The sequence below is a fragment of the Egretta garzetta genome, unplaced genomic scaffold, assembly GCF_000687185.1.
Source record: "Egretta garzetta isolate BGI_Z169 unplaced genomic scaffold, ASM68718v1 scaffold411, whole genome shotgun sequence".
NCBI classification, from domain to species: domain Eukaryota; kingdom Metazoa; phylum Chordata; class Aves; order Pelecaniformes; family Ardeidae; genus Egretta; species Egretta garzetta.
The window spans coordinates 225,356-242,501 of record NW_009258541.1 but is presented as its reverse complement, the minus strand read 5'-3'; the positions used below and the strand labels follow the sequence as shown (position 1 = coordinate 242,501).

The 17,146-nt window shown below is 41.8% G+C and overlaps 1 protein-coding gene across 1 annotated transcript in view; it reads left to right on the top strand.

Annotated features, from left to right (window-relative positions):
• The window catches only part of TMEM164 (transmembrane protein 164), a 40,207-nt gene extending 28,679 nt beyond the window's left edge, over nucleotides 1-11,528 (top strand). Inside the window, exons 5-6 of the mRNA XM_009646638.2 lie at nucleotides 9,305-9,405; nucleotides 9,787-11,528. Of these exons, the coding sequence (XP_009644933.1) occupies nucleotides 9,305-9,405; nucleotides 9,787-9,993 (308 nt within the window). The 3' untranslated portion in view covers nucleotides 9,994-11,528. The remainder of the gene's footprint in view (nucleotides 1-9,304; nucleotides 9,406-9,786) is intronic.
• The last annotated feature ends 5,618 nt before the right edge of the window (nucleotides 11,529-17,146 follow it).

Genomic DNA, 17,146 nt, shown 5'->3' with positions numbered 1-17,146 from the left:
TCTGGGAATCCCAAATTGTTCCACTGGGCAGTGATTTTTCTAACTGTTGCTCCCTAGAGGGGAATGCAGTGTTTATTCCTCTGGTGTGATGCTCTGCCCCCCTCTAGCGTTGACATGCCTCCAGCTACATTTTGTAGCAGAGCTGAATTGTTTCATCCAGGAAATAAAAGATGATAATTTGTGGTCCAGATGTTCAGTAGCTTTTAATGAAAACCCCAGGGATGTGATACCAAGCAGCGCAATTTAGCGAATGCTCAGAAGAAGCCTAGTCAGCCTCTTCCATCGTGGTGAATCTTTCCTATTTTATACCAGCAGTCACTTAGAACCCTTCACACTTACTTCACTACAGGTTTATAACCTTTTTGTTTCTCAGTGCTGAGTGAAACTAAGTAAAAACGATCCAAAGGAAAAAGTGAAGTGTCGTACTTCAAAAGACCATTCTGTTTCTTTTGGTCTTAGCAGAGAAATACACCAGCCACGTGTAATTTTAATCCATCTTTGATATCTTAACATTCTGGCAAATAATGCTGAAGTGCAGTATAGTTGTAGAAGTTACCCAGACTCCTAAGAGGACCCCGGAAGAGGGGTGGGAAGAGAGAGGAGAAAGTGTAGTACGCTGCAGGCAATGACAAACCAAGCGCTTGTGATAATCACTAAATCGCTTCTTTTGATGCCCTTAAAGTTCCCATATAGCATCGCTTTGAGACATGTAGTTCTTTCGCTTTAGAGTTTGGCCTTGGATGTCACTTGATACGTTCTTTTGATTTTTGGTTTGGGTTTTTTTGTTTGTTTTGAAGGAAGGGTTCTCTGGGTTCTTCAGGACCTGTTTTCTGGGGCTGGTAGGGCTCTGTCTGCAGTTTGAAGGGCTTTGGGTTGTACAGTTGTCTCCCTAGTGCTGTTTGCTAAATTTTTGCCCTTTATTAATTTACAGGTATTTGCTGCCCTCTAATGTTGACACGATAGCAGTGAAATTTCTACTTTGTTGGCTGATCAAATCAGTTGAGATTGCCCTAGGCTGTGTAACTAATAACTGTTCGTTTTCTTACGCAGTTGGCTCCTGTTCACCTGACTGACTGTAATACCTCGTTAGCAAAAGGCCCATGGACTTTTGTAGTAGTTATGGCTAGTGCCACAGGAGACCTAATGGATGATATTTTGAAGGAAAAATTACTCAGCCTGAAAAATATTTTAACAAAAAAATATTTGTTAATATTTTGTCATTTCACTAGCACCTTTGTTTAAAGTGCTTTTTGCGTCACACCCTTTATCCTAACTGTATCTTCTGAAAATTGCTTTTTCATCACTGATGTTGATCAGCATGCAGCTTTATTCCTGTATTTTAAATAGAAGTTTCCATCAGTGAATCTATGCATTATGATTGGGAGAAGTAATTGAAGGGTAGTAAAAGCAGAAAAATGAAAAGGAATGCATTGTATATGGAAAAATACACTTCTTCAGTATTATTGGGAATCTGCCAGTGTTACTGATAGCCTTAATATGATCTCAGTCATAGTATTAAGATTTCTCGAAGGAAGGTTGAGCAGAACACCTGAAACAGAGTTGATTTCAGGCTCATTCTATACAGAACTGCAGGTCCAAGTTTGCTGACGTGTACCAGTCATGCGCACACATTCAGTTAGCTGTTGAAATGTTTCCTTTTTGAAAGGACACTGCGTGACAGGAAGCAAGAGATGTAATAATTTATTTTCTTTCCCTCCCTGCTATGCATTCTGGGGGCGAAGACAGGTCACGTTGCACTGGTAGAATCGCCTTTGTGCCCCCCATCCTCCCCATGTAAGTGTGGGGGCTTTACCATGCTTAGCACCAAATTGGTGAGAGAGATGTTCAGAACTTGGGCTTCAGTATTGCACAGTGAATTCGCTGAAGCTCAAGGATGTATTCCCTCTTGGGGATTAAAACTTCTGTCTCTCCTCATCTTCCCTCTCCCTCCCACTGTACCGAGTGGATATAAATTTCTATACTTCCCTTTCTAACGTACTTTCTTTCCAAGCACACATATGCATGTATACATACACATGCACGCCGGGCTAGACAAAATAAATGCTTATGCACTGTGGCTCAGACCTTTCTTGGCTGCAGTAAGAGGCTCTCATGCAAAATTGATGTAGCGCAGATGTAACAGGCCAGCACAGAAGATTCCTAACTCAAGGCAGGTCTTATATGAAGTGTATCTGCAGTTGGCAACTTTTTTTGTGAATGAACCTCACCTTGTATCAGCTGTGAACCCTGCCAAAAATTATAGTATGCATCTGGGCTGGACACAGCATTCCTGAAATAGCTGGATAGGCTGAACCAGAGCTGTAGGTCACTGTTTTCTCTTGTCCTTAGGGGGTGAGACCCTTGCTTCCCTGTCAAAAAAAGTATGAATGCTGTTGTAGCTTCTGGCTTGGTTTACTGTTGCATCATCTGAGTGCTAGGATTGGCAAAAGGGAGGTGCAATGAATGAAATGCCGAGGGGGAAGGAAGAAGATGGGAACCACGGCAGCGCAGATTTAGACGACGGAACCAACCCCTTCATTGAAAAACTCCTCAAACCACCTTCATCTACGACTAAGCTGGCCTTCTGAAGCATACAAGTACGCTCAGATAATTATACTTCATGCTACAGGGATAGAGACCGCTGATAGAAGGCTTAGAAAGATGGCAGCTGAGGAAGTGTCATGTCTCAAACAGTGCATTAACCTGACCTTCTGTGATCAAGGTATTGGAGACCTTCAGCAGTGTTCAGGACAACTTAGTTTTTCTAGCTATATACTCTTAACATGATGAAAAAAAAATCTAGTTTGCACTGCATCAGCCATAGAGACTGAGTTCTCGACTGTCTTGGTGCTTAAGCTAGTTTGTTCAGATTTCTGGATGGATTTGACAGTTATTTCAGAGCTTCAAATCATACTGAAATTTAATCAAAGTGGAATTGTTATTTCCTGGGTGCTGTGAGCAAATGATACAATTCCACTAACAGTTTGAAATAAGGGCTAATTTATAGCAGCTCCCTAGCGATGGAGTTCAGGAGAGAATCTTTCTTGTGTTTTGAGATCCCCAGCGTTATTTAGTTGACTTAATGAAGCAGAAAATGATGTTGGTATTGAGGTTTTTTTAGGATTTTGTCACTTCAAGAAGCAATCTGATGTATGAACAGCTGTACCTGAAGTTCCTGGGTATTGTGTGCTGAACCAGAGACCTTTGTATTGGTGTCACTGAATGGTGTCGTGGTTCTGGCACTTCAGCCTGCAGGGGGAGATAGGCTCCAGCAGCCACTCTGTCCAAATGGCTATGCAAAGTCTCAAAATTCGTAATTCAAGTGCAGGTTGTCCATACTGTGCGGAGAGAGTAAATTGATTTGGTTGTATTTGGGGGGGGGGGGGGAAAGGGGAAATCTTCTTTTGGGGCCAAAACTGACAGTAATGGCCTTGCAAATTCTGGACAGTCCTGTGGTCTGGCTCCATGTGTTTTAAGAGCTGATTCACCGTTGTACAGCTGTGCACAAGTGGACAGGCATATACACCTTAAATAATTAAGTAGGTGAATTATTTGCTGGGAGTCAGAATTTTCAGCTTATAAGGCAAGCGCTGTACCTTTACAAGCAAAAAAGAAACTGTTCCTCTGACTCGAGTCATAAAGCCCTTTTCTTTTGTGATCCAAGCGTCTTCAAAAGTGGCATCAGAAGAGATGAAGTTCTATGGCATTGTCTGAAAGTCAGTAGAAGTTGATGATTAAAAGTGGCATCAGAAGAGATGAAGTTCTATGGCGTTGTCTGAAAGTCAGTAGAAGTTGATAGATTTTTTTTATTTTTTTTTTTCCTTTTTTCCCTGCTCATGCAGCATGCCTCTGCCGCGCTTCGGGAGATGGACAGAAGCAGCTCTGCAGAGCCAGCTTTCTTAAGGGTGGTGCAGCGTTTCTTACCTAATGAGAAGCTGGGCTAAGCTGTAAGATGTAGAACATAGATACCAAGTATGGACGAAAGGATCCTTTTTCCTGTGGCTGTAAACTAGGAAACTGCAATTAAAGCAATTGAGGATCTAAACTTGTGTTTTCCATTGACTGTTAGGACTTGCTGGCAAGAATTAGGGATTACCATACTTAAAGTCATTTCTAGCTGTTGTACCCTTTTGGAGCCACTTCCCCACTTTGTGACACTTGCCTGTATTTAGCAGTATCTTCCCACAGCTTTTAAATGGAGTTATAAAGCGGGCTTTATTATATACCTTAGTAGTAATCCAGGAACAAAATCACTGTGTATTTGAATATAGGTAGGTAGTCATAAATCTAGTTTATCTCCATCCTGATTGAAATACTCGATAATGTGCAGTACAGCTCTTTCACTGAAACCCTTAATTACTTGGAGATCTGTCAACTCTTGCATGTTATTCTCCTACTCTCCTGCTGGTAGCTTCCATGTTCCTCTTCCAGCTTTTCTCTACCTCCCCAATCCCATGTATTAGACATAAATGCCTGGTTCACTGTCCAGCAGGGCTTGTGCTACGGCACCTCAAGCAGCAGGGTGGCTGTGGCCCTGTTCAGCAGCTGGAGGTGTGCGGCCTCTCTTGTAGCTTGATAACCTTGTTTGATGATTTAAGAGAGCTGGAGAGGAAGAGGAGGGGACATGTCTCCATCGTGTGACCCTCTGAGATACATGCAACTGGGCAGTTACAGTTCCTTTGAGACTATGGTGGCCTATTATGAAACACTTAAAACTAAGTAAGGAAGTTAACGTGGCGTCCTCTGAGTGGGCCCAAGGTGTGTTAAAGACTTCTCTCTCTCTCTCTGTAGGAGATAGAGAAGTTTAGGAGGGTACGTACCAGTATAGGGAAGAGCTACTACTGCACAAAGGAAGAGGAAGAACTGCTGCTGCTTCTTTATGGAATATAAAAAATGGTTCAGGAGAGGAGCAGGTAATACAAATTCCCTGCCTGGGCTGATTCTGATGACAGTAGTTGGCATTAGGGGAAATAGAAATCCCCTGGCATAAGGCAGTATTTTGAAATGTACGCATAGGTTCAGAACAGCTGTAGAGGAAACAGTGGATTTCAGGCTCATGCTCTTGAGAACATTTTTCCTGTTTTCCACTGGAAAGGAAGTTTGGTCTCTAGGCTAGCTCAGTAGGCCACGGTACTAGAATTAACCCTTTATCAAGGGAAATAAAATGGAAATAAATTTGGCCTCACACTTTTATAAGCTTGAAAAGGAAAGAATTATAATAGTTGCGCTGAGTTTTGGATTAAGCAGCTCTACCTGTAATTGTGAGACTACTGACGGAGAGCGTGCTGGGCTGGAAAACTGGTAAAGCTCTATCAAATGCAGTGGGAATGGAAGCAAGACATTAATTAGGAAAAAGAGATTATTTTAACACCCTACTAAATTAAAAAAATATACTATATTTAGATTCTAATTTTGTAATTCAAACAGAGGAGTAATTTTCTCCAAATGCTGGAGAAAATACAAACGGAATATCACTTTCTATTAAGTTGTGTTCAAATTTTTACAAGCCTATGTTCTGAGAACTTTAAATAAAAATAATAGTTCACAAGAACACTAGAACTAGCCCAAGACATTGGGGGGGGGGAAGCAGTGTAAAAGAACTGGAGTCTCTTTGTTGATCTTTAGATCTTTACAGCCATGCTTCCATTTCCTAGATGGCAAAATTAACCTCTTGGCACGTTCAAGGTCAACAAATTCTTGTTGCAGAAGTAGATGATGAACCCTAAACTCTTCAGTCTGTGTGAAATCCTTCCTATCGATGCTATTGAAATAATGAAGTTTAATTTAAACTGAACTATCCACTGCCATGCTATTTCAACACAAGAGCAAACACACAGCCTACCTGGATGACCCTGATTTGGAACGGTCTCAACTGTCTGGGGCATGAGCATTTTTGAGAATGAGATTAGTGCCAGCCTGGCAGTTGGATTAAATTTTTGAAAGAGCTTAACACTTAAGAACTGCCTGTGATCCTTAGTGAGTGGAGAGTGAAGCTCACTGCTACCTGTTGCAGTTGATTTCCTACGTAAGCAGCAAGTAGCTTTTGCCAAAGCCGACACGGGCCATTCGAACAACCACGCAGCTGGGTCTCAGTGTTCCTGTAGCAGACTGTGTACTACAGAAAATAGGCCACACTGCTCCGTTGCACAGTCATCTGTTGAATTGCAGGACCATAGAGTAATAAAAATTGTAGGGATTATTTATCTAATGAGAAATGTACAGAAAATATCCCAGGTATGAATTTAAAATTAGTTTCCCAAAGCACACTTGGGAATCCAGAGCTCTCTGAAATGTTTTCGCATGGAGGTCATTGTTTCCTTTCTGTCCCTTGATGTCCAAATAATGTTACTGCTGAAAATCACACTATTATTTTCAGGATTGCAAAGGCTAGCAAGGAGGGATTTTTCTATTAGATAGCGAGATCAAAAGTCTGCAGAGGGTGAGAGTTGCTAATGTATTTTTTTGAAGTTTTGCAACGGAGAGAGGATGTAGCAGTGTGAAATTCTTTGCTGGAGGAACCTGAACAGCTCTCCTAAGTGACTACTGAAACATGATTCCCCGACTAGATTGAGGCTGGACATGAGAAGCTTGGGTTCAAAGCCAAATTATGCCACTGATCTGTTTTGTCATCTTGTGCAGTTTCCCTCCTCTTTTAATGATTGCTTTCTTCCTCCAGTCTTGTTTCATAGCTGGGTTCACTTCTCTGTTTTAGTGTTCATATACTACCTGCACTGTAAGTCCCCCAAATATCAAGGTCTCTGGATTCTAGCTTTTCTGAGTGTTTACCTCTTTAGACTGCCACCATCTGTTCTCAGGCTTTGTGGAATACTTCTGAAATAACACAGGAGCTGCCAACCAGGCAAGGTCACGTGAAACCAAATTTGATATAGCGCTACTCTGCCAGTTCCTGGGAGCTGTTTTAGATACCTTATTTAAATTTTGTGGTTTGCATCTAGGTTAAACGTACACCTAAAACTGCAAAGACAATACAAAAAGTTTGCAAGTCAAATGATGTGTTCTTTCCCCTGCAGCTGAGGAGGGAGCACAAAGAGTTTTTGCATAGCTTGCCTAGGTCACTTAAAGTTGGGGCAGTCAAAAATAGGGCCCTGGTCTCATGGACTCTGGCACCAACGCTAGTTGCTGCTTCTCTTGCTCTCTGTAATGAAAAACCATATTCAAGGTGATAGCATGTATCTGATGTTTTCAGGCAGTGCAGTTTAAGGAGTATCATTGCTATTTAAGTCAAGTCTCCTGTACCATTTTCTCAATGGGATACCAGCTCTTAGATCATGCTTGCTAAGTAGGTTCGAGGAATTAGACTGCTGTGAATTATTTCCCTTTACCTGTAGAGCACTCCACTTAAAAGTTATTAATGTAGAATTCACTTTTAACTTTGGATTTTGCTTATAGTTTAGACACTTCTTCTGAGCTTCGCCTACCCACTGGGTAAGAAATCTTACAAGCTGCCTTATGCTTCCACAGTAGCTTCTCTGCTCGTATTTATCGTGGTCGCACCAAGTCACAGCTTGCTTACTAAAACATGGTGTGCAGTTGTATCTTGGGTAATTGCACTAATTTTGTTGCTCGTTAAAGTCAGTGAGTGATACATGGGGTGCGTATGTGCTGCTGTCACTCACGCATACAGTCAGCTCCTTACTCTGTTGACTAGCAACGGAGGAGCTGTGTTATTCTGAGTGGACAACGAATAGATGTACAGTTGGGAGACAATAAATTGTAGGTAATTTTGAATTTGTAACATTCACAAAACAATATTTAAGTCAGATGATTCCAGCTAGCTACTGCAAAATCAACCTGAACTGGCAGGAGGGGGTCCAAACTATGGAAGGAAATGGTGCAGAAGAGAATTGTAAAAGGGCAACAGGGATTGAGACAGCAGTTCTCTAGGGATTTTAAACCGTTATATGGTGGTGTGGTAAAGCAAGTAACAGCAGCTATTTGCCTTTATCTACATACGATACCATACACAGGTGTGCTCCTACCAGCTTTAGTCTGGTGAGTGTTGCCACAGCCAGCTACACACGTGGAGGTACTTGAGTTCCCCGGAGCCCTGTACAGTATGTGCTGAAGCCTGTTGAAACTTCCTGGTAATTCCTGAACATGCTAGCTAGCAAAGGCTAATAGGAATATTGTGGTCTGTGCTGTAAGCTGTCCTTTGAGTACTGGATACACCTTCCACTATTTAACAACATCTAATGGATCAGAGAGCAGGCAAAGGCAGATTAAAAAATGCCAGTGTATTTTTGTAATCATCTGAATCTCTATAACTTCTTGTAGCAGCTGAGCAGCATGACATCGTGTGTCCTATTCTCCTGCGTCCCTACGTTAAATTATTGAAGTCATAAGGCAAATAATATTTTTTTCCCATATCTTACGCTGAAATTTTCAGGTCTGCTAGTAAGAGGCTTGAGAACTCTGTAAGCTGTTTTGGTTCTTACCATATGATGTTTGAATATTTAATTCCAGAAATAGGCTTGTATCTAAGGGTACTTTCATTAGATCTGATTTCCCTGGTACGTTCTAGATCAGGTGATACTGCACTTTGTCAGTAAATGGACAAAACTTAATGTTTCAGGAGGAGAGAGAAGGGTGAGCCCAGGAATAATGCGGTATCTGCTACTTCATTTGAAGGGGAAAAAATGTTTTACAGTATCTCTGATATCTACTGATTATAAAATTGTTTGTCGTGTACATCTGAAAATATCTCCACAGCAGTTTTCATTTAAAAGCACAGTCTGTCATTAATGGATTGACTACTTTATACAGCTTTTCTGTTCCCAGGCATTATTGGTGCAAGTGACTTTTTAATAGTTGTTAAACAACCATAAAATTAGGAAATGGCAATGAGGCTGCGCTCCAATACAGTGCTGTGCAGGAGCTGCCGCTGCCCAGGTTGGTTCTGTGCGTGCTGAAGTGGGCGCAAGTGTTGAAGTATAAATAACCCAATTTTTGAAGATTCATTGTATACCATTACTGTATTTCAAAATCATGTAGTACTTCTGTGGTAGAAAGAAGAATGAGGTAAATAATGCTGGTGTTGGTGAAAAATAGGCGAGCTAAATGAAGTAATGTAGTGTATGTTTTACTGCTGGACCAGAAGGAGGGAAGAAACCCATCAGGACGCTGCAGGTAAGAAGTAAGGCTCTCAAATATTAATTACTCTAATGGTATTGAGTAGGTTATCAGGCACCCTAACATCCACAGAGGAGAAGAGCGAGGATTATTCGTGAGTGTTTGATGGACACGGCAATTCAGCTGAATACTAATGTATTCCTTTCTTTTCAAGGTATCTACACTCCAGAACCACTCTGCAATTTCTGGTGGGCTCTTTTATCCACGGGGTTTATGTTTGTATATCATTTTAGCATCTTGCAGATTCTGGGATTGGTAAGTAAATACAGGTTAATAAATGGATAGTTTACAAGTACATTCAAAGTAAAACCACTGACTAGTTTTGCAAAGCGTCCAGATATGAGACTACTTGCATGCTAATTTCTAATTGCATGTTCTAATGGGCATTTGTATCTCGTATCTCACAAGCGTCGGTAAAATATTTCATGAATTGGTTATGTACCTGCATAAATCCATCTATTAAATGCACAACTGAATTTGGATCTGCTTTCTTCCTGAAAGCTGCCCTACTTGTGTTGAACAAGGGATTGTCACCTGAATGTTTTTGATTATTATGGTAATTTCAAAATTACCATTTTAGGTGTCTGAATCGGTGCAACGCAAAAATAATGTATAAATTTGTTGTCACTTTCTCAGGTTACAGAAGTGAATTTGAACAACATGTTGTGCCCAGCCGTCTCAGATCCTTTTTATGGGCCCTGGTATCGAATCTGGGCATCTGGACATCAGACTGTCATGACCATGACTCATGGGAAGCTTGTAATCCTACTGTTTTACAGTGCTGTCCCCATCTTTAAATGTAGCGTGGACTTGCTTAGACTCCCAGCTAAGAAAATAGACTGAAATTGCTCCCCACGGAGTAGTACATACAGGAAGCAGAGATACTTATACTGGAAAACAAAGAGGAGGGATGAGAGGACAATGTGTTTATACTTCTCCCCACAGTTTATTGCCTCAAAAACACCTCTGTAATCAAGTGAGGGTTTTTTAAACTGCTGTTTCTCACTGCCTATTGCCAATGGCAAAATTAGTGGCCTTATTCTGGAAAAGGTTCGTGTTTTATACATTTTGTGTAGATTACAGGAGAATCTTGCTAAGCCACCATTTAAAATCAGGCCAGGATCTGTCCACATTCCAGCGAAGAGAGTGGCGGTGCTACCTCGTTTCGGCTTATTTTCCATTAAATATAAGTACACTTATGTCATAGGATAGGAAATAAAACTGAGTTACAACACTGCACTGATGTGAACGGAACACATGTTGAAGTGCATCATCCTGGCTTAACTCTTAGCACTTGAATGTTGCAAAATGGTCACGGTGAAATGATGTACACTTAATCTCCAGTCGTAAGTGCAGAACAGTGAGGTTCTACTGTATTTTCTTTGAGCTGGTTGAAAATGTTGGGGAACAATAACTCATTTAAAAAACAAAAAAATTTTTTTAATTGACTACTTAATTTCTAAGGTGCTGTGGATAAATATCTATCTGGCTAAGTCCCATCAGATCATGACGCTTTGGAAATGCTTTTATCTGAGTGAGTGGAAAAACACCATGTTGAAATCATTTCAAAAGACCGTGTTACGTATAAGCTATGATAAGATATTTCATCCACTGCCCTGACCTGACTTTGAACAAAATGGGTTTTTCACTTCACTTTGACTGGAGAGGGAGTGGAGATACACAGTCCAATGTAAACATCAGTGTTCTCTTTTTTTTCCTTACTAGCTTTCGAAACATTCCTCCTCTGTGTTCTGCACTGATCCTCACTCAGGAGAGCGGTTAGTGAAGGAACAAAATGAAACCATGTTCTCTCTCTACAGCTCTAATTCTGTAGACTGATTTTAAAATACAGATAACGTCAAATCAGTGCAGGCCTCTACTGAAAAGAAAGTGTTCCAGTTTACTGGTATGACTAAATCTTCCTGTCAACGTCTTTTGGAGAACAGGATGTAGATAGGCAGAATAATAAATAGTAAACTGGGTGTACCTGTTCACATTTTCCAAGGCTAGAGGAGAAACTGTTGGGCAGAACGATGGGAAATGTTGAGCGTGTTCCCCCAGACAGTTAACTCTGAGTCTGTTACGCAGACTGCTGTGTTTCAGGGCGGCAGGAATTTTGTTGTACAAAAGTTTGTTGCAATTTGTAGATTCATTGTGTTGTCAAAGCTGTGACTTGTAAGATAAAACAAAACCATCATACCTCCTCCAGCTGGATCACCTGAAGATACATCCTGAAGTTAAGGTACAGTCATTTATACCTCAAGAAGGAAAAGGAAGAATGAGAAGTGGTTGACTTTTTTTTTTCCCCCCTTAAAAAAGAAAAATTTTCATTGGAGAGGGAACAAATGGCTACTTCAAATATTTTTACTCCATATGATAAAAAAAAAGTACACCTCAATCAGAAATATATTGTCCCACCTTCTAACTTACAAACCACTTTCTGGCTTTCTTCCATGCCTTGCTGTGTGTATATGTATGCATAATAAATACACTGTACTCTCACAACTTGAAAGCATGCGACATACACCCGAACTGTCCATCCGAGGGGCATAGCTGGTCTGGGTCATACAGGCTGTACGGCTCCTTGCGTTTTTAATCAGAATTCAGCTAGAGGAGGCTAAGCGCCTGATGGTAAGAACTACCAGCACACAGGGTTAACTGTTGATCCTGCAAATGTCCAAGGACGTAAGGAATTTCACTGGGTAGTCGCGCTGCTGTCTCTGTAAAGCTGGGCATACGTTGCTTAAGTGTTTGTGGTGTGGGGCCTAAAGACAGAACGTGTTGGTATTGAAGGCCTGAATCTGTCTGCGGGACGCCACTTAATTCGCTGCTGAAGTGACAGAAGTTCTTGCTGTTTTATGTCAGCAGATTCGGTATTTCATGATGAAATACGGGATGTTGCTGGGAGATGCCAAGATGCACAGGGCTGGTTGTTAACGTGTGCCCCCTGTTAATATCCTTCATCTCCCACAAAGAGCTGAATGAAGCGACAGCGATTCTTCCCTCCCCATGGTTACTGTCAAGTGTATCATGGTTTATTTATTTACTTAAGAATTTAGCAAAATGCCATATATTGGATTCAGTCCTGTTTAGAAGGAATGTTTGGTATTACAATAGAATGATTTTAGCCAAACTTTGCAAATGTTATCTAGCATTATTGTTTGCTTAACTTTACTTATGTGTTGGGTTTTTTTTTTTTTCTATCCCGCTTATTTTTTCTTCAGAAGAGCGTAGCTTCTGGAAAAATTTCTGAGTTACATGAAAGTAGCAGCACTTTTTTTTTTTTTCCTCTCAGCTCCAACCTTTCCCACCTATAGTCATATGCTCCAGGGCATTCTAAACAAGAATAAACCAGCTGCTGTTTGCCACCATTGACTGCCTCTGGTCAATTAAGACTGCAGAAGCGTTTAGAGAAGCTCAGGTGTCTCACTCAGTGCAGGCTGTTTGCTCGGAATGCAAAATTTGTGAGTTCTTCTGATTGTCTTAGAAGTCAGTAGCAGGAATTTTTTTATGGCAGTGTTAAACGTAGCCGATGTGAGGGAAATCCCTGGGGCAGTTTGGATGAGAGGATTCTTGGTGCAGTTGTACTGTTTGCACCATTGACTCTGGTAGCAGAGCCTTGTTAAGGGATCCCTCCCACCCCCTATCACAGATGCCCGTTTCTGGCACGGGGCTGCTTTTCTCAGTTACACTGGTCCAGTTGGTTTGAGTCGCACTAGAAGTTTAAGGCATAATTTCACAACATGGCATATTTTTCCATCAAAGCCAATGGGACACGCCTATTCCCCTTCCAAACCTTACCTGTGCAGGTTCTGGAGCTTGTTGAACTCTTCTATACCAATTTAAGTTGCTAGAACAGCTAAGTGAACAATTTAATTCAGCAAAAAAGGAGAGAGGTAAGCCAACTCCTACACTCAGTAAGGATTTTAGAAATATTGGAGCTGCTGTAAGAGAGTCGAATGGTGCAACTGGAGTCGGGTGGGAGGGAAGGCAGTGGAACCTTCACCTCTTTTTGATGGTAAACTGTTGCTGCTTTGCTTGTTGTACAATACGAATGAAGCTGGCTGAGTTAAATAGAATCGTTTAGGTTGGAGAAGACCCTTAAGATCGAGTCCAACCGTTAACCCAGCACGGCGAACCTGCCCTGGTGCAACTTCAGGCCATTTCCTCTCGTCCTATCACTTGTTACTTGGGAGAAGAGGCCAACACCCATGTTGCTACCCCCTCCTTTCAGGCAGTTGTAGGGAGCGATAAGGGTTCCCTTCAGCCTCCTCTGCTCCAGGCTGAACCCCCCCAGCTCCCCCAGCTGCTCCCCATCAGCCTTGGGCTTCAGACCCCTCACCAGCTTCGTTGCCCTTCTCTGGACACGCTCCAGCGCCTCAGTGTCTTTACTGTAGTGAGAAGCCCCAAAATTAAATTACTCCCTCAGTCCCCTTGCCCCTTTTTGAAGGCTTTTTAAACTTAGTATTTCATTTTGGTTTATGGTATGGTGCCACAAGAAACTGTATCAGCATTGCTGAGACACAAGCTTCACAGAAGGTGAAGAACAGGTCAGAACGGGAGCAGAAAGGGAAGCAACTTCTGAAGCTGATGTTGTGGAACTTCACATCCTTTTTCCTCAGCTGCCTCTGGTATCTGTTTGGAATGTGCGTCAGACAGAGCTTGTTCAATGTGCAGGGTATTGGTTTGACTGGGAAAGCAGAATACTTAATCTCCACCGGGGTTATTTATGCTCTTCCCTGGCAGAGGCTGACTTTTCTTTTCCCTGAATGGTTTATTTTATAGGCAGTTATGCTATGCGGATGATTGCTTTGGTTGCTTTTATGCTTATTTATGCTGGAAATTAAAGAGCAAAACTATACTGCTGTTCTTGAAAGCTAATCGGCGTTCTCTCCTGCGGTCTGAGGCACACAGCTGCCGTCAAGGTAACTCGAAGCTGTTGCCCAGTACCTGGTGATGAGATTCTGCATTGCAGCAGTGCAGTGTATAACTGAAAGGGTAGTCTGGGTACTCCCTGGTGAAATGTTCCTAAATCTCTTTTCACAGTACTAACAAACAGTTACGAAATGTCAGCAGTAGCGATGGGGCAGAGGAGGAGGAGGAGGAGGAGGAGGAGGGCCGTACAGCCAGCCTCATGCTGCCTTTCAGCAGCAGCTTCAGCAGACTGTAAAAATCTCCCCCTGAAGGGGACTGGTTTGCTGTCCACGAGCAAGTCAGGCACAGTATCAGAAAAAAATTTCTTGTGCAGTGCTGATATCTGGACTTCATGGAGAGGTTGGTCTGTATTAAAGTGTCTGAACAGAGCCCTCTGCTCTCCTCATTTTTAGTGCTGCAGGCACTTCAAACAGAAGAACCAAGGAGCGATGGAATTGATTTTGCTGCCAGGGAAGGACTGTCTACATTTACCTCCAAATGTACACATAACCGAAGTATTCGTAACTCCAGTAATCATCTTGTTTACTGAGTGGTTTGTTCATGCAGCCTTAGCGTAAGTAGCCCTGCAAAGCAGCAAAGTGAGCTAGTAACACTTCTGCACCCACCGTAACAGCCGGTGAGTCAGCCTGCGAATATCGAGATTATCGTGCCATGGCCATAGCAGTCCAGGATCCGTGCAGTGCTGGTTTTGGAGGAGTCAGACACGGTAAGCTGTGTTTGAGCTGTATCTATTTGTTTAACTAACTTCCTCCTATGTAAGCACCAAAGAAGATTTTTTTTTTTTTTTTTGCATCTTGTTGCTTTTGAAGCATGCAAATCAACAGCTCTGGGCCGTGCATGTAGAAAACAATGAAAAGCCAGAGTCTATGAACACACCCCCAAACTTGGGTTTGGTTCAGCTTCCCAGGGCTCGACAAATGCTGCTTTTAAGCAAAGTCTACTTGTGCTTAAGCAGTGCTGCCCTGCTGAAGTTGGGAGCCATGAAAAGTCAAGTCTATTTGCATACCTTAAGATTATAGAGTACCTCCTTGTAGAGTTACCCATCTATTTCTGGCCACAATCAGGGTTTTGCTAGTTCTGTGTAGTTGCTATCATCGTGTGAAGCCCTTTCAGCAGTGTCTATGTGCAACTGTTAAATGACTATACTTTTATGTCCCAAGTCTTGCATCTAAACCATCGGCATTTGTTCCCTATGCATCTATAGCTAATGGAAAATATAAATGTGCTGTTTTTATTGCTGGTGCAATTTTTTTTCACTAGAGGTGGATTCTTAGGCATTAAATTGGTCCTAATGGTTAACGAAGCTCTGAAAAGGCCAAAACCAAGGAAGAGGGCACCCGTCGGCCCTTCTGTTAGGAGGCAGAGAGGTCAACATTGATGGTTTCATTTTTACAGTGACAAGACTCGTAACAAATCTGTTGATTTTTGTGATCTTGTACTCAAGTGATTGCTGTAAATCTGTCTTGCAGCTTTTAGTGTAACCTAGTCAAAGCCAAGCAGTTTTGTTTTGGGTTTGTTTTTTTTTTTTTAAATGATTTTATTTTTCTTCAGAGTCAATTTTGTACTTTTTTAAAAAATTATTTCTGCATTTACTGAGTCATTATCTATCTCAATGCTGCAGAGGACGCAGCAGGCAGGACAGCGAGCAGACCCCCACCACTCTCACCAGCCAGACTGTGCGAGGGAGCTGGCGTTGCTCAGGCACGGGGCTGAAGCACCGAGCAGTCTTTGGAGACCCCCAGTTCCAGTTACCCACCCCTCTAGGTCAAGCATGGCGTTACCCAGGCACAGAATGGTACGGCAAGGGCAGCTGTGGGAAGGCTCAACTGCCACATATGCTGTTAGTTCTGAATAATTTGTAAGTGTTATAAATTTTGTAAACTTTTTAGTGTGCTAAAACTTGGTTATGAGGTAACATTTATAAATAAGGGGTAATTTGTGTACTTGGTTTTTTTGTATTTTGGTCTGATGGGGGGGGTTTTGTTGTTGTGCCCCAAGTCCAGATCACTGGGCAAATAGTTGTTAACCCTTTGAATTAAAACAAATAAATGCATTTTCATGGATACTGTACACTTTTGTTATCATTCTGATCGTGCCAGGCACCCAGTCTGTCTTGCTGAAGACTTTTTAAACCTAGGTAAAAACCCCAAATTGACTTAAATTTGTAGTATTAACTGTTAGAGGCACAGAGGGACTTTAATCTTAGACAGCTAATCATCAAAGCAGGTAAGAATATGGATTCTCCTGTCTTAAGCAGCCTGCACTGCTCGATGGTGTCTGTCTTGCACAGAGCAGTTTCTGTATGTGACAGCAATGGTCACAGGGATTTCGGGAAGTTTTAAGTGTTTAAGTATGACCTGTGCCCGTTACCTGTCAATCCAGCCAAGCCTGAGTTTACTGGCAGACCTCACTGTAGGACGTAAATCCTTTAATCACTGTTTAAATATTCCCTGTCCAAGTCTTTCAGGTAAAGAGCTCAGGAAACAGTATTACAGTAGTATGATGCTTTCTCTATGCTCCTTCCACAGCTTTGGCGGTGTCATTTATTTCCTGTTCTGTGTCACCTTAGTAGAAGATTGTAGAACACGTACAGAAGTTTCCAGCTCAAAACTTTGTTTGGAGGGCTACTGTAATTAAGGTACTTAGACAATCTCACACCACAGGTGATGGCAAAGTCATTTTAATGCACTTCAGAAATGTTTCTGGCTGTAATTAAAAATACATTTAACTAGCCTGCAATGATGCTGTGACCCAGTACATCTCAGACAAGCAGGTCTCTCATTATGTAAGGTTCCTGGCAAATACTGTTCCTGGAAAAAAAGAACATACCGGCCCTATCCATCTGTACTATTATATATGCACTGTAGAAGCTTTAACGTTTTTAACGTTTTCACGCAGCTGGGGAACAGAAGCAATTCCCCAGCTTCATTTCTCTTGAACAGGACAAAGATTGATAGAACAGCTTAAGTAGAAATGTAGCATGAAGTGCTTTGTGGAAACCTGAGCTGAACTAAGCAAGTCATTTCCTTTTTCAGGCACTGCTAATTATCCTCTGCACCCC